The 23493-nt window shown below is 36.9% G+C and overlaps 1 protein-coding gene and 2 pseudogenes across 1 annotated transcript; 1 reads left to right on the top strand and 2 right to left on the bottom strand.

Annotated features, from left to right (window-relative positions):
• Window positions 1–9366: 9366 nt before the first annotated feature.
• Window positions 9367–15718, bottom strand: LOC140850965 (choline transporter protein 1-like). Its single transcript, XM_073246365.1, has 8 exons — window positions 15710–15718; window positions 15305–15488; window positions 13742–13815; window positions 13552–13665; window positions 12862–13218; window positions 11879–12136; window positions 10923–11150; window positions 9367–9768 (listed from the first exon to the last, which is right to left on the bottom strand). Exons 1-8 carry the CDS (start codon window positions 15716–15718, stop codon window positions 9577–9579), a joined length of 1416 nt encoding a protein of 471 aa, XP_073102466.1. The 3' UTR covers window positions 9367–9576.
• A 510-nt stretch (window positions 15719–16228) lies between these two features.
• On the top strand, window positions 16229–18699 carry LOC140852947 (nuclear/nucleolar GTPase 2-like; annotated as a pseudogene).
• A 3609-nt stretch (window positions 18700–22308) lies between these two features.
• On the bottom strand, window positions 22309–23259 carry LOC140852802 (uncharacterized; annotated as a pseudogene).
• Between the last annotated feature and the right edge of the window lie 234 nt (window positions 23260–23493).

The raw sequence follows: 23493 nt of genomic DNA, 5'->3' as shown, positions 1-23493 counted from the left end.
ACCAAAAATTTTTTTCTCTCTTTCTTTTTTTTTTTTTTTTTTTTTGAAAAACAGAACAAATAGAAGAGAAGGTGAAGATGAGGATTCAGAGGAAGAAGGAATACTTCTCTAGGACCAAAAGGATCCTTTTTATTAATTTTCATGGGTTCAATTTAGAAATTATACAAATATATTTTCCTCTAATTAGACGATTGCATTCCTAATCAGAGGGATTCAATTTAGGAATTATACAAATATATTTCTCTCTAATTAGACGATTGCATTTCTAGCCAGAGGGATTCAATTTAAAAATTATACAAATATATTTTTCTCTACTTAGATGATTACATTCCTAATCAGAGAGATTTACAGCTCATTTTAATTTTTTTTTTGGGAGCAAGATCGATACCAAGCTCTCGTTACAAGATGAGTCGCTATGTGCGTGCCCATGTAGAGCTTGGGGCCGTAAGGGAACCGTCGGTAGCTCCGTTTCTCTTCCGTTAATCTCTTAGGATGCTGATAGGCGGTACGTAAACGTTGTACAATGAGTATTGTTTGGTTGCGTACGTGAAGAAGATCGAATGGATAGCCAGTCTTTGCTGTGCTCATCGTTGGAGCCATCGGAGGAAGGATGCTAGCGGTGTTCGAGAGATCAGTGGCGAAGCCGCCGGTGGAGCTGGACATATGCCCTCTGCGGCCTGTTCCCTTCGATCGATTGGAGGCAGAACAGCTCGCACTTCAACGCCATGTTCCCCGACGCCACCTGCTACAAAGTCTCTAATGGCAGCTTCATGTCCATCTCTTACTGCAATGATAGCCCCCAGCATCCCAGGTCTCTCTCTCTCTCTCTCTCTCTCTATGTATATATCTTCTACTACTTTTTATTCTCTTTTTCTCCCTTGGGTGCTTTTGGCTCTATCATCTAACTTGTTAAGTCATTTGCAACAAGTCTTAATCAATATTTGATCGTTTTCTCATCAAAATATTTGAAAAACATATATCAGAAAACATGCTTACAATACATAATAATTGATGAAGTTTTCTTTCTTTCTTTTTGTTGTGAAGTTGGTGGGGGGAGGGATGGGTGTTCCTTTGAAAGAAATGCAGTGAAATGCCGTCAGTGGAGTTGGAAAGCCAAACCTGTCCAAGCCGATGCGACAAAAGAGATGGGTGCAACAACTATGCTTTATTTTGGGGTAGAAATCAGCTTTGTTGATTTCTGAGTCTCTTTCTCTGTTTATTTATATCCATTCTCGCTGTATGTTCGATTTTAAACTTCTCAGTGCTGTCTGTTTCTCCTTCTGATTGTGTCTCGGTTGATTCTATCCGTAATTTACATTTCTGTATTCTTCTAGTAATGCAAGCTTTGCTCCTATAGTTTATCAAAAAAAAAAACAAAAAGAAAAAGAGATGGGTGCAACAAGCGGTATATCTAAGTCGCGGTGGCATATCTGTCAAAAATGATCTCGAAATATATGGTTGATCTAATTTTCTCAACTTTTAGAAACAAATCATTTAATCTGGATCAAAACAAGAAATGCTCAGAAAAACTATATATGAGTTTTCAATAGCTTCAGAATATTTTCCTCATTTTTTTTTTTTTTCAATAACATGTATCCAATTTCTACATCCGAATCATAATCATTCCCCGTTTCACGCATAATTTCACCCATAAATTTCTTAGCATGCATGGCAATACGTTTTCTTTCGCTGTTTTGTTCGAGTTATTAATAATTCTAATCCCTATCTCGTGATGTAGGCGTTTCTTTCTGATCTCAATCGTGCAAACCGACAAAAGCTATTGCCAAACAACTGCCTTAACGCAGCAATTAATTATGCGGGCTGACAAGTTGAACGGTGTCCAAAAGGCCAAAAATATAAATAGAAATTTGCATAATCGGAGATATGTTAGAAGAGACCAAAAAAGGCAAGATGCTATTAATCAATAACATTTGAGCACATTGATGCTTACGATAGATTTGCAATTTTTTTAGCTAAATAGTGGTAATAGCATTTAAAGGAAAAAAAAAATATAGGTATTGTCAAAATCTTATAAAGTTGAAAGAAATAGAATAAATAGGTCAGTGATTACATTTTGGTTGTCAGTTTTGTTTTCCTTTCTTTCTTTCTTTTTTTTTTTCACTTAGTCAAATTAGTGTAATATGGGTTTAAATATTTTTGGACTACTCCTGTTAAAAAACTAAGAATAAATTTAAATTAATCAAGTCACGATGAAGTCATCAAGGACTTCAACCAAAAGTTTTTGTTTGTGCTGTTTGATTTAAAAAATGAAACCATCTTTGTTGCAAAAGTTTGCATAAAAATGATAATGTTACATGGTAACACTTTCTGATTAAATATGTCTAGCTGTTGATGAAGTGAGGAAAAGAAATTGTGATATATATATATATATATATATATATATATATATATATATATATATATATATATATCTTTGAGCAAATAAAAAATCTCTAAATTCATGTAATGAAAATATTTTTATCATAATTTAATATTACGATTAAGGGCTCGTGGCTCGAATGAATAAAATGGACCGATTCTCTATGCTCACTCGCGTGAAATATTATCCGTTTTGGAGCTGCTTCGCATATATTCTTTCGTACACTCCCGTACGGTTTTGCTCTTTTAAAAGATACCTCATTAGGAAGAGAGAAAGTCTCGATCCTATATAAGTTAAAGTCTCTTTTGACTCACAACCGATGTGAAATTAAAGATCCTATCCTCTCATAATACTTAATATATAATTCATGATAATGCTTAAAAAATAAACTAGGATATCCATGATTTCCTATAGACAAAATAAAGGATTGTTAGGTAGAGTTATTTCATGGCTTAACAAACTTTTACAAGAAAATTATTTTTACTTTGACTGATATCTGATGGAAAAATTATCACAATATGGATTATATCATATAAATTGAAGTTTTTATTTAGTATAATTGGAAGATCCAATTTATATGATTTCATTTTTTTTACTCATACTTTTTCTCGACTTTTTGACCAAATGTATGTTAATGTTCTCTAAATTCTTTCCAAACAAAAATTTATGTTTTTTCAAATTTGATATGTTTTTCCCTATGCGCATCAGAGGACAATGTAGAACTTGTAACTATGCTCATCATCAATTGCAATAACCTTTCTCCAAAATTTAGTACCAAATCTTGTAATGCTCTAAGGGGAACAATGAACCTTGTCACTGAAAATATTTCACAATCATGATTTATGAAGCTTTGCCTAATATCCTCTTTTGCGCATGCTTAGGACCGTGATAGCGACATGAATTTTGCATGGGGTAAGGTATGGGATGCGTCGCTTGCATTCTCGGATGACTTTCAAATTATACGGGATATGTGTGGCAGATCAAGCACTTTTTTCCCTGCAGGTAAATCCATTGTCTAAACTTCAATTATTGGTCGAGCTAAAATTGGATTAGAGACAAATCTCTCTTGGGTACTCAAAAATTTTGCGATATTTTCATAGATTCTGCAAAAACTACTTAAACTTAAGATGTCTTATATACACCTTTTATTTTGTGATGATGATGATGATGATGATGATGATGATGATAATAATAATAATAATAATAATAATAACCCATATATATATACAAAAAAAAAAGGAGAAAACAAAAGATATCGGGAGGAAGAAGACTCCCGTTGAGAGTCTTCTTCCCACCGTGAAAAGGAGGGGGGAATCCAAGTAAAAAACGGATTTCTCCTTTATAAAACCCCCTTTCCCCTCCCTTTAGGTCTTTATCACGGGATTTTGAGAGATTATTAAGAGTTTAGAGGGATTTTTCCAAGATTTTTGCTGCGAGTTGTTTGAACAGGAAGAAAAGGGATTCGCCGGAGCTCTTCTCAACCGCCGGAGCAAGGTAAGCCCCTCCCCTTCTTCCTCTCCCTCTTCCCTTTCTCCCCTAGCCCAAGACCTCACCGTCGGCCATCGATTTTGCTGGAAATAAATTCCAAAGAAGATACCCTATTTTTTGGAGAAAAAAAAAAGAGAGAGAGTCGCCGGCCAAACCCCATCGTCGACCGGCTTCGGACGGTCGGCCGTCGTTGCCGGATCTCCGGCCAAGCCGCCGGAGCTTGAGCCACCAAGGGGGGGACCTCACGGTCTTCCCCTGTTTCAACCAAGGGAGGCCGCGGGAAGAAAAGAAGAAGGAAGAAGAAGAAAAGAAGAAGAAGAAGAAAGGAAAAGAAAAGGAAAAAGAAAAAGAAAAGGAAAAAAAAAAGAAAAGAAAAAGAGAAATAGAAAAATAAAAATAAAATAAAAAGAAGAAGAAGAGAGAAAAATTTTCTCTCTCTCCTCTCTCTACCTTCTCTCTCTATATTTTCTCTCTCTAGATTCTCTCGCTAGACTTTTCTCTCTCTTTACGGATTTTGTCTCTCTAGGATCTTTTCTTCTTCTCTGATTGCATCATGAACCCTAGAATAAATTTGAAGATGAAAATAAGATGATTTGAGATTGCTCCGAAATTCGTGCGATAGATCTGATCCCAGTTTGATCCTATTCGAAATTTGTAACACTTGATTTATGTTAAGTCACCCTGATAGGACCTCTGATGATCTTGACCGTGTTGCCTCATCGGAAGGATACGAAAGTTTCTCTCTCCACTTTCTCTCTCTACTTTCTCTCTCTAAAATTTTCTCTCTCTTCATGAATTTTCTCTCTCTAGAAGTCTTATGGATCAGTGGAGGATCTAGATACTTAGATAAATCCTAATTTTGATTAATCCTAAGAGAGGTCCTCGATCTGTGTTATTAAGATCGATTATCGGTAATTTCTCTATATGTGATTTTTATATTTGATCAGGGTTATGAAGAGATACGATTGTCTGCACATGATATCGAGTGAAATATTTTGTTAAAAAAATTCATAAATCAAAGAAGAACATTGATTTTTGTGCTTGGATCAGTTACCGGTAAAGATAAGAATTCCTGTACATGATCATCATTATATATGTTATTTTACCGTTGGTTTTATCTCATTGATTTTGCATCATTGTATTTGAGATCGATGAATTTATTATATCTGAGATATTGTTATTTATTTATGTGATTTTGAGCATGAGCATGCTATATCAATACATATGTATCAGCGAGTGATGGCATGATTATGTGTATGACATATTTATTTCACTGCAAAAGATGGATTGATTAATGAAGTTAAATATCATAATTTCATGAATATGAAAAGAAAGAGAATTATGGTTTGGACTGACCTTGTCATGTGGAATAGCTTGCCAGGAGCTTATGCCTGGGACAGCCCCCACAGGCTTATGTGTGGAAGAATATGATCCGAGAAAGATCATGAAGAATCTGATCCGAGAAAGATCATGAATGATTTGATCCGAGAAAGATCATGGCCACTTTGATCCGAGAAAGATCATGAATATTTCGATCCGAGAAAGATCACAGAAATCGATCCGAATAAAAGATCGTCGCATGATCCTGGTAGTCCAAAGCCAAAGCCAAAGCCAAAGCTAAAGCTAAAGCGAAAAAGAAAAGGATTAAAGATGATGTGATAATAGAAGAAAATGGAAAGATAAGATATGAAACAATCGTTGAATAAAATTATTTCACTTATTTAACATATGATGATGCATCTCTTTTGATAAAATAGATAATCTATAAATGTTTGCAGTATTCTGGACAATGAACATCGGCTTTTATGTGTTGTTGTTTATCTTTATTTTCAGATTATATTATTATATTGGTGTGATATGAAAATTCTTATTGGGCTGTAAAGCTCACACCCCTTCATTTTCTTTTTCTTCTCAGAGTTACAAGATGTCCATGGTTGGCTATGCTATGGACTTATGAGTGAGCGGATGTATAAATAGAGTACCGTTGATACCTGATCAGAGGATTGAAGAAATTTAAATTTTAATTATGCAAGATTTTATGAATTATTATTGAAATTAATTGTTATGGATGCTAAGGTTGTAGTGATTTAATTTGGCCTTGCATATTCTTTAGGGCTTGCTCTAAGGAGTGTGCGGCCATCACGTATCCGACTTGGGTGTTGGGTTCGGGGCGTGACAATAATAATAATAATAATAATAATAATAATAATAATAATAGAATTAACAAGACCTTTCAATGATTTTATCATATTATCATAAATATATATTCTTTTGTCAAAAAAAAAAATCATAAAGATATTGAGATGGAATTACATGATCATGTAAAATCTTTTCGATTATTTGCCTTATGAAGAAAATGCTTTTCTGTTGAGTTTCTTCACTTGTAATGCATATTATAGCGATTATTCAATCTTTATTCAAAAATTTTCTATACAAAATCAAAAAAAAAAAAAAGATCTTTGTTCTCAAAACATCCTGAGCTTTTGCTTTGCCAACAGAATATGAAATGAGATTTGCTACTGTTTATTATTCAACTCACATACTTATTAGCCAGTGAGTAACTGGAAGTTCTCATTCCAGTTATAATGGAATTTATGCAGGGTGCTTCTATATGAATTCTACCGGACTGGTTAGCTTTGAACAGCCACTGCACAAGGTGAAGGCTATTAGGTGCTCAGTTGAGGATCTTTGTGCACCTAGTATCATCTTCGTGGTGGATCGGTGGTGTCGACGACCCGGCATTCCTCGTGTTGGGAGTGAATCCAACTGGAGTGATGCATGCAATACCAGAAAAGATGACCATGAGGGAGCCACTTGGATTTGATTGGGGTGAATGACATGGAGAGTGTGGGAGTAGAAGAGAATGCCAATTGAGTGCCAGTGAGAACAATAAACTGATAGGTGATAATAAAGCGGAGTGTTTTATTTCATATATATGATCAAGTAACCTATGTTCTACTTAAATGTTGATAAAAAATAATTAATAAAATATTATAATAATAATAATAATAATAATAATAATAATAATAATAATAATAAATATTTTTTGAAAATATATAATTTTTTCTCCAAAAAAATTATCTTAGTCCGATTTTTCCTTTCTAAAACATACAGTCATTCAGTGCAAAGTAGTTGGTACTTAACAATGACACAATAAATAGCTGCATATATCTAATATAAAATACCGAATATCATCATTTTTAAATTTATTTTTTCTACAAACTAAAAATTATAAAAAATAGTAATATTTTTTTGAAATATAATAAAGAGTTAATAATTAAAAAAATGATAATGAGATTCACAGTCTTACCTACTAAGTGCGGTTGATGACTTCATTATGATGTAGCTTATGCCCATCATGGCCTACAACATGGAACACTATAAATAGTATTATAAAAAAAAAATTTAAAAAAATAAATTTTGGCCTAGCTATCAATATTAGGCTATTCAAAAACTTCTTCAAGAAGTTCCATCCATATATTCTCTCTCTTTCTCTCCATCCACAATCATGCATGGGCCAACACTAAAGATGGTAATTTAATATAAATATTACATATAAAAGAGAATTTTTAGAATTGTGTACGGAAAATTAAATTCATAAGATAATGAAGCTGCAGGGGTCACCCTCTTCAATCCAACTATTTTTAAAAAAAAAATGCATACATTACAAACATTTCGATTCTTTTCTCTAATCCGATGTTATTTAGATGGAAGAGGATGCAATTATGATGGATGGAAAGTATGACCCTTTTTTTAGTAAAACAGCAAATATAATTAGATGCTTGGTCATTCTTTTACTGGATGCATTGTTCACATAAGCCATCCATTCACCTATATTATCACTATGATGCATTTTTTCATGAGAATCTCAACCATACATCCGTTTGGGATGTCTCATGAGAAGAGAGTATTTCTATATATATTTTTTTAAGATACCCCATGAGAAATAATTAGAGATGCATCTGTAGAATTTTAAGAGAGGAGAGAGAAATAAAATAAACTGCTAAATTTTATCTATTTAGAAAATCAAAGTATTTGGGAGTCTCAGATAAGACTTTATATTTAAATATATTTATATTTATATAATTTTAAAATCTCAAAATCTTAAATTAAATAGTTCATTAATAAAACAACAGTTTAATTATGTATTGCAAAGCTATTGGTTATCAAGCAGAGCAGAGACAACAGTGAGCATCTGATAAAGACCTACAATACAGATACCATCTCAACGTAGAGATGAAATTTGTGTACATATTTTCAAGGACACGTAGTCTCAACGGTTACAATCAGATGATGTCATGTAGCTAGCAATCAGCTACATTTTGAGATTCACAAGATTACAAAGACGTAATATTTTACGGATAATCTCAATGCATGGTATGCGGCCGAACCAGCATCCCTGTGCGAAAGCTGTGCCTGCAACAGCTACTAGCTTTTTTAAGGTGGTGACTTAGCTGGTTAGATTGATTGATTGGACCAAGTGACTGCTTACACCTTGTTCCAATTCAATCCAACCACAACAGGTGTTCCAAAGACACCAAACAACCCGCAGAGAATGGAACTCTAGAGGTGGGGAATCATCTAAAGCCTCCTATATATAGAGTAATAAACTCCTTGAGAAGGAGAAAGGAAAAGGAGGACGAGAAGAGGAAGGGAGAGGAGAGGGGAAGGAGAACCCCTCAACCTGATCCTATCTTCTCTTGCTCTCCATCTATTTTGTTCATCGGCATGGGGGACTTGGAGAGGAAGGTGAAGGAGAAGGCCAGGGAGGTGAAGCTTTTTCTCAAGTCCAAGGAGTTCAAGCGTTTCTTGAAGAAGGCAAAGAAGGTGGTGGGGAAAACATGCAAGAAGGGTTGGAAACAGGTCCAAAAGCTCTCCAAGTGATAGCCTTATGCTTTGTTCTCTAGAGTTCCTTTCCTGTATTTATTTCTGAAGGTTCTAATCATGTAACCATCCACTCTCTTGATTGATTCTATTAATGTAAGCATCCATCATTTCCTTTTATTTATTTTTGGGTCAGATATTAAACTTTTATTTTTTCATCTGATCCCATTAAAAATCGATGTTTTTCTTTCCTTGGTCATCCTAATCTCTATCTATGCTATTTAAAAGCACCACAATGTTAGAAACAACAGCAACTATTGTCTTTATTCTATCGAGGGCCCTGACTTTTTTTTGCCAATTTTCTGGAGAGATTATGTTTGTTCTCGCTAGGGTCATGCAGCAAACTTTGTCTCAAATAATGCAGGTAGCAATATATTATCTGCCCTAAGTGTCTCGTGAACTGATGTTTTCATATTATATGCAATATAAAAACTGAAAATCTGTAGCTTCAATTTCATGCAAGCTGGTGGGTCACAGCTAGCATGGGTAATTGTCTATTTTGAGGATGGTACATGCAGAGCCCAAATTAACCTTCATACGCTGTAAAAAGAGAACCTAGGAGTGAAAGGCTATTACCACAGGTAGAGGGAAAAGAAGATGCAAAGGCTGAAAACTGAGCAAATTGTAGAGATCATCCTTACTTCTGGATCACTGATGTTAACTCATGAAGTTAATTGACATGGATGTACTTCAGTATAAGGAGCTGAACTTCCGCAACAAACAGCAAAACAGAAAAATGAGCAGAAGACAGCCGAGTAAAGGGATGATGCTTTCCCTTTTGGATTGCTGATCCGAGCAACATAACAAGAAAAACATACATGTGCTCAAGATCCTTGGGTTAGTCTCTGTGTTTCTCCTTCACCATCAAGAGTTTCCATGAGAAGAGGAGGTGCACATTGTGCAGTCCCTTGATGCTCTTCTGCATCCTGGCAGAAGGAGAGGATGATTGTGTCGATCGACATCTCCACAACCGCAAAGAAGAGGGTTGCGACTATATAACCAAGGCCCCAGCATACCTACAGGAGAATGCATACACATTTACTTTAGGTCTTCTGCATGGAAGAAAATATCAAAGGGGAGAGAATGTTTATCGCAAATTGTAATAAATTCAGTAGAATTCAGTCCATGTGATGTTTGGTTGCCAAAGTTATTGCAGAACGTGCTAAAGTTATCTGAAAGTCAACCCATAGATAAACAACACTATTGATCATGCGATAAGTGCAGTTAATTTGCCCGTCTTTGCTGCTCGACAGACTCCACTACTGTCTTTCCCACTTTAATACCTTCCTCTTTTTAACTTCACTATTAAACTTAAATGTTTTGAAGGACTAGGTCTTGAATCAACCATGAGAAGAGGTATCAATTACAAGTATCTCTAGTTCCCTTGGTTTTCCATTCCTGAAAAATTCCTATCTACCACGTCCTTTTTTTAAGCCTGCTCCTTTTGTCATTGGACCTGACAATTATCTTACAGATAACATATAGTTAAAATATCTGATTAGTTTCAGCATACAAGTTTGATGGGGGTTTCTCCACTATTTCCTGTATCATGCATATCTATCGAATAGAAAACTATGCTTGCAAAACAGCTTTTTAGATTCATTAGTTTGCTCGATTAACTTCTCCCTCCATTTTTTCTGACTCATGTTAATTAACACATACCGGTTCCAAGAGCACATTCCAGTTAATGATGAACACCAATCCATTACAAATGTTAGTTCCCCATTCATTAAACTTGCTTCCCAAAACTTTCACCCAATTTCATGTCCACCTACCTATTCCTTAAATAATAATCTTACCTTCTTCACAGAGACAAAGAAACCCTCAATGACCTCTACTAACTTTTCAAGTGAAATATTTTATTCTAGCCTAGTTTTAAGTCATTAACTTACTGTACTCACTGATCAGTGGACTATCATCCCTACTTGCTGTCTTTTTTCCTTTGCTGCTTCATGATTCTCCAGAATTTGTAAACTCACTCATGGCTCATCTTTCTCAATCAAAAACCAAGATAAACGTCTTAAGTCAATCTCGGTCAAAGACCAAGATAAAAGTCTTAAGTCAATTCCTACGATAAAAAGTAGCTTTAAAAAAAACAGCAACAATTTCTTTAAAGTTCAGACAAACAAATGAAAAATTAATTGCTACAAACTGGATTTGGAAGCCTTACCTGAACAGGGAACAAAGGGGATGAAATCCTATTGTGGGCAGATTTATATTTGTGAGCGTCCAACATGAGGAATGCAAACAGTGCACAGAAGAGACTGACACACAACTTCCCAAGAAAGAGAATAACATCTCCAATGACATTCACTTTTCCTATGCGCAATATATTATTCATAATTAGACCTGTAGCAATTGCAGATGCTTTGCAGAACCCTTTGCCTGTAATGGCAATCTGTTAGAAATAAGCAAAATTGTCAGTTGCAATGCATGCGATGAAAAGGAACGTCAGAACATACAAATTTTGGAACTCAATAAAATAGAAATCTTGGTATTGGTTGTCTTCATCGTACTCAAAAGTTCCACATCACAAGCGATTCACTAATATGACACTGATAACAATAATGAGAATTAACTAGAAGTTTCAAAGCCTCAAAAGATTTACCATTCAGGATTTTACAGCTCTCCAGTCACTCTGTTATGAGGCACATTAAGACAACGAAATACACACTACCGAGTACTACTGAAACTGAAGACCTTTTTCAATACTGTAAAATGCTGAAGACTTAATTGAGTTTTTCAGGCGTGGAGACATTATTGCCTACAAGTTTTATTGTCTAAACTAAATTACCTGTTATTTTTTTCTCAAAATTGTATAACTAAAGCTCGCCATTTCTTCTGAACAAGATGTTCAAATCCTAAACTACAGTGTTAACCATGTGCCTGAAAAGCCCGTCAATACTTAAAAATGCAAAGGAAAATCAAATACAATCCAAATCTATAATAATGTATTGATGCTTACATTTAAAGTTTCACCAAGATAAACCTTAGTGTATCGAAGTTACATATAACTATAAAGGAAACAGTGAAAACAGAAAAAGATTTCAGACTTTATTTTGAAAAAGATGACCAAATTTGTCCCCATGCATCAGATGTAAATTACAATTTTAATCAGAACCTTACCATAATATATGCATTCCGATTCACAGACTTGATGGTCCAATCAATACATCCTAGGCAGCATTGTGAAGAAGAGGACATCATTTTTCCCATACAGCTTACAGGAGCAGTATCTGCAAGTTTTAACCTGCGGCGGAGTGACTCAAGTATAAACCGAAACCATTCAACAATGGATACAACCAGCGAACCGAGAGCCACAGATCCGATACTGTAACGTAAAAGGCGCTTCATAGAAGAAAATACAGGGAGAAATGGAATTTCCTGCTTCAGGCAATGCAACATCAGCCACTAGGTCAAAAAGGAAAAGAAAAGAAGTTCCTTTTTAAAAGTCTAAAAGAAACATTTAAGATAGGTTTACACAATGCACAGCCGTCCATTTCTTCTTAATGTTTTCACCTTTATGCCTTACAGTACTGCAAATGTTAATAAATAAAAAAAATCATAATATTTTCAAGATATAGTATATGCCGTGCACACGCATAAAAGTGCAAGAAAGGATTTTGGCTACCCAAATAGGCATCGACTTGCACAACATAAATTGTGTAGCTATGTTGATAAGTAGATAATGTAAATGAAAAGTAAGATTTCTTGCTACAACCCACCTGGAATCCAGTTACTTCAGTAAATAAAGTACATTTACAATATCAAGACAAACAAAGAAATCCTTGAATTCTGTGTCCATATAACCAAGTCAAAAGGTTTACGCAGCATTAAAAAGCACGTGTGAATTGACTTCATTCTCAGATGTCAAAGAAGTATTCGTATAAACAAGTTCAAAAAAGAAAGCTAAATTGACTAAATGATCAAATACTGATTGGAGCAATTAAGAAAGTTGCTTGTTCAATACTATGTAAGGCTTTCCATCTGGGGAAACCTTATCTTTGGCAAAATACACCCAATCGAGTTTATTTTAGGTGTGCAAATTTTCTAACTTTACATACATGTACATGAGCCATGTGCAGCTTTCAGGTACATAGTTTGCTTACCGAAATTTCACCACGAGCCCAGTAATAAGAGGCAACTGATCCAGCAATAACTGTAGACGAGCATGCAATGATAAACTGAGTTGCCCAGTAACACCCAAATAGGTGAAAAAGGATGGAGATTCCAATATGCGGGGTGTAATGGATGCTGTAGCCACAACAACTATCACAATTCACCCTGTTGGACTTAAGGTCATACGAACAGCAATTGGCATTGCAGTCATTTCTAATGATCTGACCAGAGCTGAAAAGATAGAGTGTAGCGGAAAACCAGAACATATAGAAGATTGCAAGGATAGAATATGGCAAAATTGGAAAAACAATAAGAGCCTGAACTTCGCCTATGACCTTTGAAGCAACCTGCATACAAATTGCAGAGGTTAGACTTAGACATCGATTTAAGTGATCAGACTAGACCTGTCTACAGATGCATCAAGAAGATATTGACAATACCATTTTTTTCAATGCATTATTTTTAAGAAATTATCAAGCCGACTTGGTATTGCCAGCTCGAAAGAGCAATCAAAATTCTTAATTTATAAATTTGGAACAATATTCCATTTCTGAAGTGCATGCACGTTTTTAGCTAGATGCATCTGTGTTAATTGAAGGAAACATAGAAAGGCCCTACACATATGGGCAGCTGTGTTAAGTGATATTACAGTTGACAAGTAGTTTATCCACTATGCTTACCTTTAGAACAGATGTTGCTATAAGAATACGGCGGACAATGGCTATTGAAGAAAGAAATGTGATGATCATTACAACTGTCATAAGAACAGCTACAGCACGAATGTGATTTATTTCCTGGATTAAAGTCGGGTGGTAAGTCAGAAGAGAGCCAGTTTTTCCTTACCAGTTGTGCTTAATGGTACAAACTTACCCTCCCACTTATGTTGACATATGGATCACTTTCATCAATGACAACTGAGATAGCATCATGTCCAATCCATCCAGCTAAAAACATGAAGTGGTTGATCAGAAGCAATGATAAGTCATATAACATGCATCTCTTAAAATAAATACACAAACAGGAAACTCTCATTCAAAATGAATTTTCATAGTCGAGGCCTAAAGACCTAATCCCCTAAGGTAATAAATAAAAACAACTAAATTTTCACTAAGATCTGGCATGTATCCTCTTCATCAATTATTTGTTCTCAGGTATCTTAGCATGCTCACTTTTACTGGTCTTGGAAACAGAAGATGCATGTTAAAAAGAATGCTGGTCAAGACTAAACTGAATGATCAATGGGTTAACCAAAAAGAACAGTTCAACCAACTAATAAATCCGTTGTTAAACTATGTTGAACATGATCTAGTTTCCAACTTTAGATGGTCTTAAACTCGAATCATGTTTCAGAAACTTGGAAAGGACAAAAATTTACATATTCATTTTACTTTGTATTGTTTTCCCTAGAAGTTTATAATAGATGTCTCTGATCTCAACTGCTGTACTTAGAGCACAATTAACATACTTGGGCTTCAACTGTGAGTTTAAGGGATGGGATGACAGCCAACTTAGGGCCACTTTGGATTTTTCCCATAAGATTGGGCTGAAATTTCTGTAGGATTTGTGGATTGGGCCAGTACAACCAGCAATATCATAGGCTATAGGCTGGGCTAGGAAGAATATCCACAAATAGCTTTAGAGTGGGCCGGTCCAAATCCCGTAGGGAAGAAAAAAGATCTAAGTAAATCTTCATTTTTTTCTCCCTATGGGATTTAGACTGGTCCACTCCAAAGCTATTTCTGGATATTTTATAAATACGGGCCTAGCCCAGCAAGAAGCTTGTGGTCTTGCTGGTTGTGCTGGCCCAATCCACGAATCTTATAAGATTTTTCAACCCAATCCTATAGGAAAATCCAAACAAGTGCTTATTGTGATGGACGCTTCTACTTTGCACCTTGATATAGATGAAGGTAAGATTGAGTGTATAAGAAGTATTTGCAGTAGTCAGTGATTATGAGAAAGACATTCTTTAATTTGGTGTTTACCGACAAAATAAGTCCAACAAAAGGACAGGATAACATAGGATGATCAAATGACATTTCCCCAGCTTTCCACTCCCAATGATTCCTCAGCTCATAAGAAACCTAGGCTAAGTGAAGCCCCGGCCTACATGTCTGGGGCCCAGGGAAACTTTATAGAACAGCTCTATATTGATGATTGTTAGATTACTATGAGAGCACTGTGCACTTGAATTATACAAAGAACGTTCTGTGACTTTTCATAGAATGCAAAAAACTGTCTACCATCTCTCAATAGATGAATAGATGTATTTCTGATTTTTCAAGATAAATTATGGGACCTGACTGTCATTGATTAGAATATTAAAGGCACCCATACCAAAGATATTAGATATATACCAGATGAAAAGTGGCCAATTTCTCTGTAAAGAAAAAAATAAAAGGGAAAAAACATATAAGGCACAGCATATCAGACCTTTTGCGTAGTAAAACATTGTAACAGATATTATAAGGGCATTGAAGAGAATCACTGTTATCCATGTCATTCCAGCAACAAAGTGGCGAATCATTAATAGCCAGATCACAGATAAAAATAGTGGCAGGATTCCTCCACAAACGATCAACACAGGCCATGCCTTTCCAATGTCTGCCACATATCTCTGCAGATCATGCAACAATGCATGAGTGAAGTTTTTCAATCAAGTTAATCCGATCTCCATACCTGCAATGCATGTTGGTCCAACCGAGTGGATGGCCTTGCAGCCCAAGCATCAAAATTTCTCTTAAACAGGATGTTTTTGTGCCGACTCACGAAAAAAAGATGGCATGTTAAAAGATAGCAATGTATAATGCATGTTCTGCATTATTAAAAAAAAATAACGAATGCCATCTTGAGCTCACTTCATTGGCTCCACGAATAAGTTAGGGGAAATATGTTTTCTACCATCCAAAGCATTCTTCAGAAACCTATTATTGTAGGGGAAACATAATTTCTACCATTCGAAGCATTCTACAGAAACCTATTATTGAAGCAACAATACGGTGGCATCATTTTTGACGAGGATGGTTGAGGGTTTATAAGTGGAGGTGGAGGTGGAAAGAGTCAAAGGAGGATAAGGAATGAGAGGAGTCGGTAAAGTAGCAGACGCCTTGGATTGATAGAAGTTTATTAACAGGTTCTTAAGGCACAACATTGTTTCAGAGAGGAAAAAGTTATGAATGTCGTCGAGGCACGTGCTTTCACCTGAGGATGGGCCTACTTAACAAATCTTGGGCTTTACCAACACTGATCCGGTCCACCCAACAAGTAAATGGACGTGGACCCCATTTGGACCATCGTCGAGCCCGTTCAAAATTGCGCTCTATCCTCCGCTTTTTCACGTGAATGCCGCGTGCTATTTCGAGTCTTTACCCCCTCTCCTCCTCTTCCACCGCCCCCCAAACCCTAATTTCCACTCCAGGGGTGCCGCCTGTCCGAAAACCATAAAAGGAGAAGCTTTTTCTACTGGATTTTTCTTAGTTTGATTTCTTTTTGGGAAGGCTTTCGCGTGGTGGAGATGGCGAAGAAGAAGGAGAAGAAGGTTAATGTCTCAGGGAAGCCGAAGCACTCTCTGGACGTAAACCGCAGCAATGGTGGGGATACCAAAGGTGGTCGGACGGCCGCCACGGTGCGACGGCTCAAGATGTACAACATCCGGCCCAAGAGGGATCGGAAGGGGAAGATCTTGAAGCACGAGCTCCAGTCCAAGGAGCTTCCTAATACCCGCATCGAGCCCGACCGCGATGGTTCGGTAAGCGCTCCTCAATCAATCTTCAATCCTTAAAATCTTATTTTGCTCTTTATTTGCTTGTTTTCTCTTTCCATGTTCGGAAAATTTTATGTAACGAAGTGCCGAAACATCTTTCCAGTATATGTTGATGTCGAGAATTTTTTTGTTACCATGCATTTTAATATCAAAACTTGTCCGACAAGCATTTTAGAAAGTTTTTGATGTTAAGGAAAAGCTTTATTTGCTTGTTTTCTCTTTCAATGTTCTGAAAATTTTATGTAACGAAGTGCCGAAACATCTTTCCAGTATATGTTGATGTCGAGAATTTTTGTTATCATGCATTTTATTATCAAAACTTGTCTGACAAGCATTTTAAAAAGTTTTTGTTGTTAAGGAAAAGAATTTCCGGACAAATTCCATCTGATGACATGCATTTGAAAACTTTATGCAATTATTTCAGAGAAATGAGATTTTTAGATGCAGGAGTGAAGTTCAGTTCTAATTCTTCAAAATTGGCCCACAATCGTGGGAGGGTTTCATTATGTCTTGACATACGATCTATCAGTGCTGACTAAGTTTGCAGGCATTTTTCTTTGTTAGTTTATACTTGTTTATCTATTTATTTAGTTGGTTTGGTGTTGAGGATGATGTGGGGTAGCTTTCACTGACGTGTCATGATTAATTATCAGAAACATTCATGTTATATGTGACTGCTGTTTTGAATTTCAGGTAACACACGGGTTGTGAATCAGAAAGAACTTGAATTTTTCCGTGAGGAGCTTCAAAACCGACTTTCTAATAACTACAATGTCATACTGAAGGAGAGGAAATTGCCATTGTCCCTTTTAAATGACCATCAAAAGGTAAGAACTTATTTATACTGCCCTTTTATGCATACATTTAAACTTTGACATAAACCACAACCTTATCTGTCTAAGTTGGTTGATCGTCTGCTTATTTTTATGATCAATTATCTGAAAGAAGAAATGTTTCCACTGCATATTGGTTTTTACCTATTTCGGTGATGAATATTTTGATGGTAGCTCTTAAAAGTTACTGTTTTATTTATGCCACAACTTATTTGCTTTTCAATCACTTGTTATGCTATTAATCTGAATCGATACATTTAGAACTACATGGTGGTGCAAAATTAGGATTAGCTTAGTATCTGATTCGAAGCAAAGGTACTTTCTCAATTAATTTGTGTCAGTAGCTCATCTAGTTCAAACATGAAGAACCAAAAATTGCTCACTTACATACTCTAAATCACATGCTAATTCTAAAGTACAAGGAGGTTCTGGATTTCTCCTTTATGTTCACTGGAAATACCTATGGAAGCACAATTCAGTGTAAATTATTGATATGAAGATATTCTTTTACTTGAACTGTCTATGCAGCAAGCAAAAGCACATCTTCTTGATACTGAGCCTTTTGAAGATGCATTTGGACCAAAGAGGAAGAGAAAACGCCCAAAGCTTTTAGCATGGGATTATGAATCTTTGGTTAAAAAGGCAGATGGATCTCAAGGTACAGAGTAATTTGTTAATCTTCTGCGAAATCATTTACTTGTTTAATGCCTTTGATTTGATTTAAAATTGTACATTCTGTAAAATATGACTTTTCAGGCAACTTGTTGTTTCTTTAAGGATATGCTGCAAAATCCATGTTTTCTCATATCATTTCTTGTTGATTCTCGAGTTTTGGTTCTCATTAGTCATCTCATAGTAAAGAGTACGCCAAAACCTTTTAATTTTTATATAATATCAAGTTCATTTATTTTTCTGCAGATGCATTTGAGCAGAAATCTGCTGCTTGGCAATCCAGGGAGGAGGGTGAAGAAGATGGCTTAAGAGACTTGGTCAGACACACAATGTTTGAAAAGGGGCAGAGCAAGCGTATCTGGGGTGAGCTCTACAAAGTTGTTGATTCTTCAAATGTAGTTGTCCAGGTTTGTTTCTGCCAACTTGTGTTGTAATGCATATGTGTCCTTGTAAAACTTGAGAAACTATCCAAAATTTGTGGCAGCATCTTGTGGGAGGCTGGAGTTATTTTGAAGTGGTGCATGCAGTTTGAAGCATGACCATGTGTGCATATATGTTTCAATGTGATGTGTCCAGGCCTAAATAACTATCTTGTGTAGGTAAGAATAAAGATTGGAGCATAAGAAAAAGAGAGAAAAAAAAAATAAAAGAAACCTTTGAAATCTGATTGATAAGAAAATCGCCACAATCAGATCACAAAGGGGTAGAACGCCGCACTCAAGAAAAGAAGAATGTGAGTGATAAGTTTTAGGATTTATAACTCGCCACTAACACACAGGGGTTAGATAAGAGAAATCAGCAACACTCATTTTCATTCATTGAAATCTCAATTGAATACATAGATCACCTCCTTTTATATAGATAAGAGAGGGAACATAAGACATTCAGTAAATGGAAGGAAATAACAGAATTTGACTATCATAGAAATGATGATGGCTATATCTTGCTAAGAAAATAATAGTGGCCGTATCTTGCTACTATGGAAATGATGGTGGCTGGAGATCATGGTGAATTAGGAAGAACAAAATAACTTTGGCTGCATCCTGCTACTATGGAAATGATGGTGGCTAGAGATCATGGTGAATTAGGAAGAACAAAACAACCTTGATTGCGTCTTGCTATTATGGAAATGATGGTGGCTGGAGATCATGGTGAATTAGGAAGAACATAACAAGCTTCTAAACTCGGTTCTTTTTCCAAGTAATAATTTTTTTCAAATTCCTGCCAAATCTGATTCGCACCATATCATCCTTCTACGCACGTGAGTAAAATCATTAATTTGGCTCTTGGATCTATATATGGCATGTGATCATCTCTTTTTTCATGATGGTGCACATCATTTCTCCCTTGTTGAGTAGGATTTGTCCTCAAATCCAAGTCTTCCTCATCATCCAAACTATCCTCCAAGTAAGGAGAAAGATCTCGAACATTGAATGTAGCGGACACATGGTAGTCATCAGGCAATTCAATCTTGTAAGCATTGTCATTCACTTTCTCAACAACTCGGAATGGACCATCAGCACGCGGCATGAGCTTAGATTTTCTTTGGTTTGGAAATCGTTCTTTGCGAAGATGTATCCAAACAAGATCACCTGGAGCCAAGCGAACTTGTTTTCTTCCTCTGTTGGCTGCCTTCTCATAAGCTGCATTCTTCCTCTCAATCTGCTCCTTGATGCTCTTATGCATGGACTTAACCAACTCAGCTTTCTTCTTCCCATCTATACAAACTCTTTCGCTGATTGGAAGTGATGCCAAATCAAGTGGGGTGATAGGATTAAACCCATAAACCACTTCAAAAGGAGAATGCTTAGTAGTGCTATGAATACTACGATTGTAAACAAACTCAACATAAGCCAAACACTCATCCCAATTCTTCATATTCTTGTTAACAACAGTGCGAAGCAAAGAAGAGAGGGTACAATTTACCACTTCGGTCTGACCATCGGTTTGCGGGTGACAAGTCGTGCTGAAGAGCAATCTAGTACCAAGCTTCTTCCACAAGGTCTTCCAAAAGTAACTCAAGAACTTGACATCTCGATCAGACACAATGCTCTTTGGTACACCATGCAGACGTACTATCTCTTTGAAAAATAATTCTGCAACATGTGAAGCATCATCGGTTCTGTGGCATGGCACGAAATGAGACATTTTTGAGAATCGATCCACAACCACCAAAATCGAATCCTTCCCCCTTTGTGTTCTTGGCAGCCCAAGCACAAAATCCATACTCAAATCTACCCATGGTTGATCTGGTACAGGTAGCGGCATATACAACCCTTGTGAAGTCTCTTTGCTCTTTGCCTTTTTACAGGTAACGCACCTCTCAATGACGTGATGCACATCACGAATCATAGCTGGCCAATAAAAGTGCTCTTTCACCATCTCTAATGTTTTCTTCTCTCCAAAATGACCTGCCAATCTGCCACCATGAGCTTCTCTCACCAAAAGCTCTCGAATAGAACTGTTAGGAATGCACAGCCGACCTGACTTAAACAAGTATCCGTCATGCCTGTAATAGCCATTTACAGCTCCTTTCTCGCACTCTTCATAAATATTTGCAAATTTTGGATCGTCCTTGTATCGATCTATAATCAACTCAAATCCCATTAGTTTAGCATTAAGCAATGAAATCAAAGCATACCTCCTGGAAAGTGCATCAGCCACGATATTGACATTTTCTTTTTTGTATTTGATCACATAAGGAAAGGTTTCCAAGAATTCCATCCACTTGGCATGTCTACGATTCAGCTTGCTTTGTCCTTTTAAGTGCTTCAAAGACTCATGATCAGTATGGATGACGAACTCCTTTGGCAATAAATAATGTTGCCAAGTCTCCAAAGCCCGAATCAGAGCGTAGAACTCCTTGTCATAGACAGAGTAGCTCAAGCTTGCACCATTCAACTTCTCACTGAAATATGCTATGGGACGCCCTTCTTGCATCAGAACAGCTCCAATGCCCACACCGGAGGCATCACATTCTACCTCAAAAGTCTTGAAAAAGTCGGATAGAGCTAGAATGGGTGCTGAACTCAACTTCTCCTTGATCAACTCGAAGCTCCTTTGGGCTGCTTCAGTCCATTTGAATTCTCCTCCTTTCTTGATGCATTCAGTGATAGGAGCAAGAATAGTGCTGAAGTTCCTCACAAACCTCCGATAAAAGGATGCTAGACCATGAAAACTCCTCACTTCAGATACATTAGTAGGAACAGGCCATTCCTTGATCGCTTTCACCTTTTCCTCATCAACTTTCACTCCATGTTGTGACACAACATAGCCAAGAAAGACTATGCGATCCTGACAAAAATGACACTTTTTGAGGTTGCCATATAGCTTCTCTTGTCGCAGAACCTCAAAAACACTCCTGAGGTGCTCCATATGCTCTTCCTGATTTCTGCTAAAAATTAGAATATCATCAAAATATACAACCACAAAATCACCAATAAACTTACGCAGCACATGATTTATCAATCTCATGAATGTGCTAGGTGCGTTGGACAAGCCAAATGGCATGACCATCCACTCATACAATCCGAACTTGGTCTTGAATGCGGTTTTCCATTCATCACCTTCCTTCATGCGAATCTGATGGTATCCGCTCCTAAGGTCTATTTTTGAGAAGACCTTAGCTCCATGCAACTCATCAAGCATATCATCCAGTCGCGGGATTGGATAGCGATATTTTATTGTGATCTTGTTTATCGCCCTACTATCCACGCACATCCGCATAGATCCATCCTTCTTTGGTACCAACAAAGCTGGTAGTACTGAACATGGGCTCATAGACTCCCTTACATAACCCTTCTCCAAAAGATCCGCAACTTGCCGCTGCAACTCTTTGGCCTCCTCGGGATTGCATCTATAGGCTGGTCTATTTGGTAGGGCAAACCCTGGAATGAGATCAATCTGATGCTCAATCCCTCTGATTGGTGGCAATCCTTTTGGTAATTCTTCCGGGAACATATCTATAAATTCCTCCAAGATCTCCTTCATTTGCGGTGGAAGGGAGACTTCTTCACTTGGAACCTGCTTAGCTACAAGAACAAAAATAATTTCATGGTTAGTCAAAACTCGCTTCACTTCTCCCTTGTTGGCAAATAGATTCTCTTTCTTGCCCTTTTCAATCACAAGCTGATCCTTCTGGACCTGTTGCGGGCTAAGTGGTGCCAACACTATGTTCTTCCCATTCTTGGCAAATGAATAGGTGTTTTTGAAGCCGTCATGAATAGCCCTCCGATCGTACTGCAAGGCCTTCCCAAAAGAAGATGGCTGGCTTTCATAGGAACCACATCACAAACAACCTCATCTTTGTAGGACTTGCCAATAGAGAAAGGTACTACAACCTGCTTTGTAACCTTCACATCACCATCGTCAGTAAGCCATTGCAATCTATAGGGACGGGGATGCTTCATAGTCACCAAAATTAAGTTTTTCTACCAAAATAGTAGAAGCCACATTGGTACAGCTACCTCCATTCAATGATAACACCACATACCTTTATCATGGATGGTGCACCTGGTATGGAAGATATTTTCGCGCTGCTCATCATCCACTTTGGCTTGTAGGTTCAGGTTGCGACGAATAAACCAACAGCTCTCCTTCATCTGCAAACTCCACATAATCTTCTTTTACCTCTTCCAAAATAGCCTCATCTTCACTTTCAATTTCTTCTTGTGACTCTCGAATGAACATCACCCTCTTGTTTGGACATTCAGAGGCTATATGACCGTAACCAAGACACTTGAAAACACTTGATATCTCGACTTTGTCTGGGAGGTTGTGAATTTTCCACCCTCTTTTTCTTTGGCCGTATCTGTGACTCGCTTGCTAGAATCACCTTTTTCTACTTGTTTTGGCACCGTCTTTAGGACGGACCATGGTGATAAGGAAGATGAGTTGGTAGTCTTACTTGGCTTACTTGCACCACGCTTGCGCTTGTCTCTCCACCTTAAAACAAGTTTGATCACATCGTCAAGGAACACATAAGATTGTAACTCCACCGTATCAGCAATCTCCTTATTCAAGCCTCCTAAGAACCTTGCAATGGTCTGTTCTTGAGGTTCTCGCAAATCGCATCTCATCATCAGCATCTCAAATTCTTTGACATAATCCTCAACACACATCCCCCTTGTCTCAAGCTTTGTAACTTGATGTACAGCTCCTGCTTATAATATTGAGGGACAAATCGCTTCTCCATGATCCGCTTCATAAGCCTCCAGTTTCGGATCTCCTCTTCTCCATCCCTCCTACGCTGAGCTTTCATATTCTCCACCAAAGATTAGCATAATCAGTGAATTCAAGGGCAGCAAGTTTACATTTTTTTACCTCAGAATAATCTTGACATTCAAAGACCTTCT

The sequence above is a fragment of the Elaeis guineensis genome, chromosome 12 (assembly GCF_000442705.2).
Source record: "Elaeis guineensis isolate ETL-2024a chromosome 12, EG11, whole genome shotgun sequence".
In the NCBI taxonomy this organism is placed as follows: domain Eukaryota; kingdom Viridiplantae; phylum Streptophyta; class Magnoliopsida; order Arecales; family Arecaceae; genus Elaeis; species Elaeis guineensis.
Note: the sequence above shows the minus strand (reverse complement) of the source record. Positions and strands in the feature narration are given on the sequence as shown.

Excerpts from the sequence above, each read along its gene's own strand:
- LOC140850965 (XM_073246365.1), bottom strand. Across the intron at positions 13,816-15,304 it reads AATGTTTTACTACGCAAAAG|CTGGATGGATTGGACATGAT; the intron begins GTCTGATATGCT and ends TCATGTTTTTAG. Across the intron at positions 13,219-13,551 it reads TAGCAACATCTGTTCTAAAG|GTTGCTTCAAAGGTCATAGG; the intron begins GTAAGCATAGTG and ends ATTTGTATGCAG.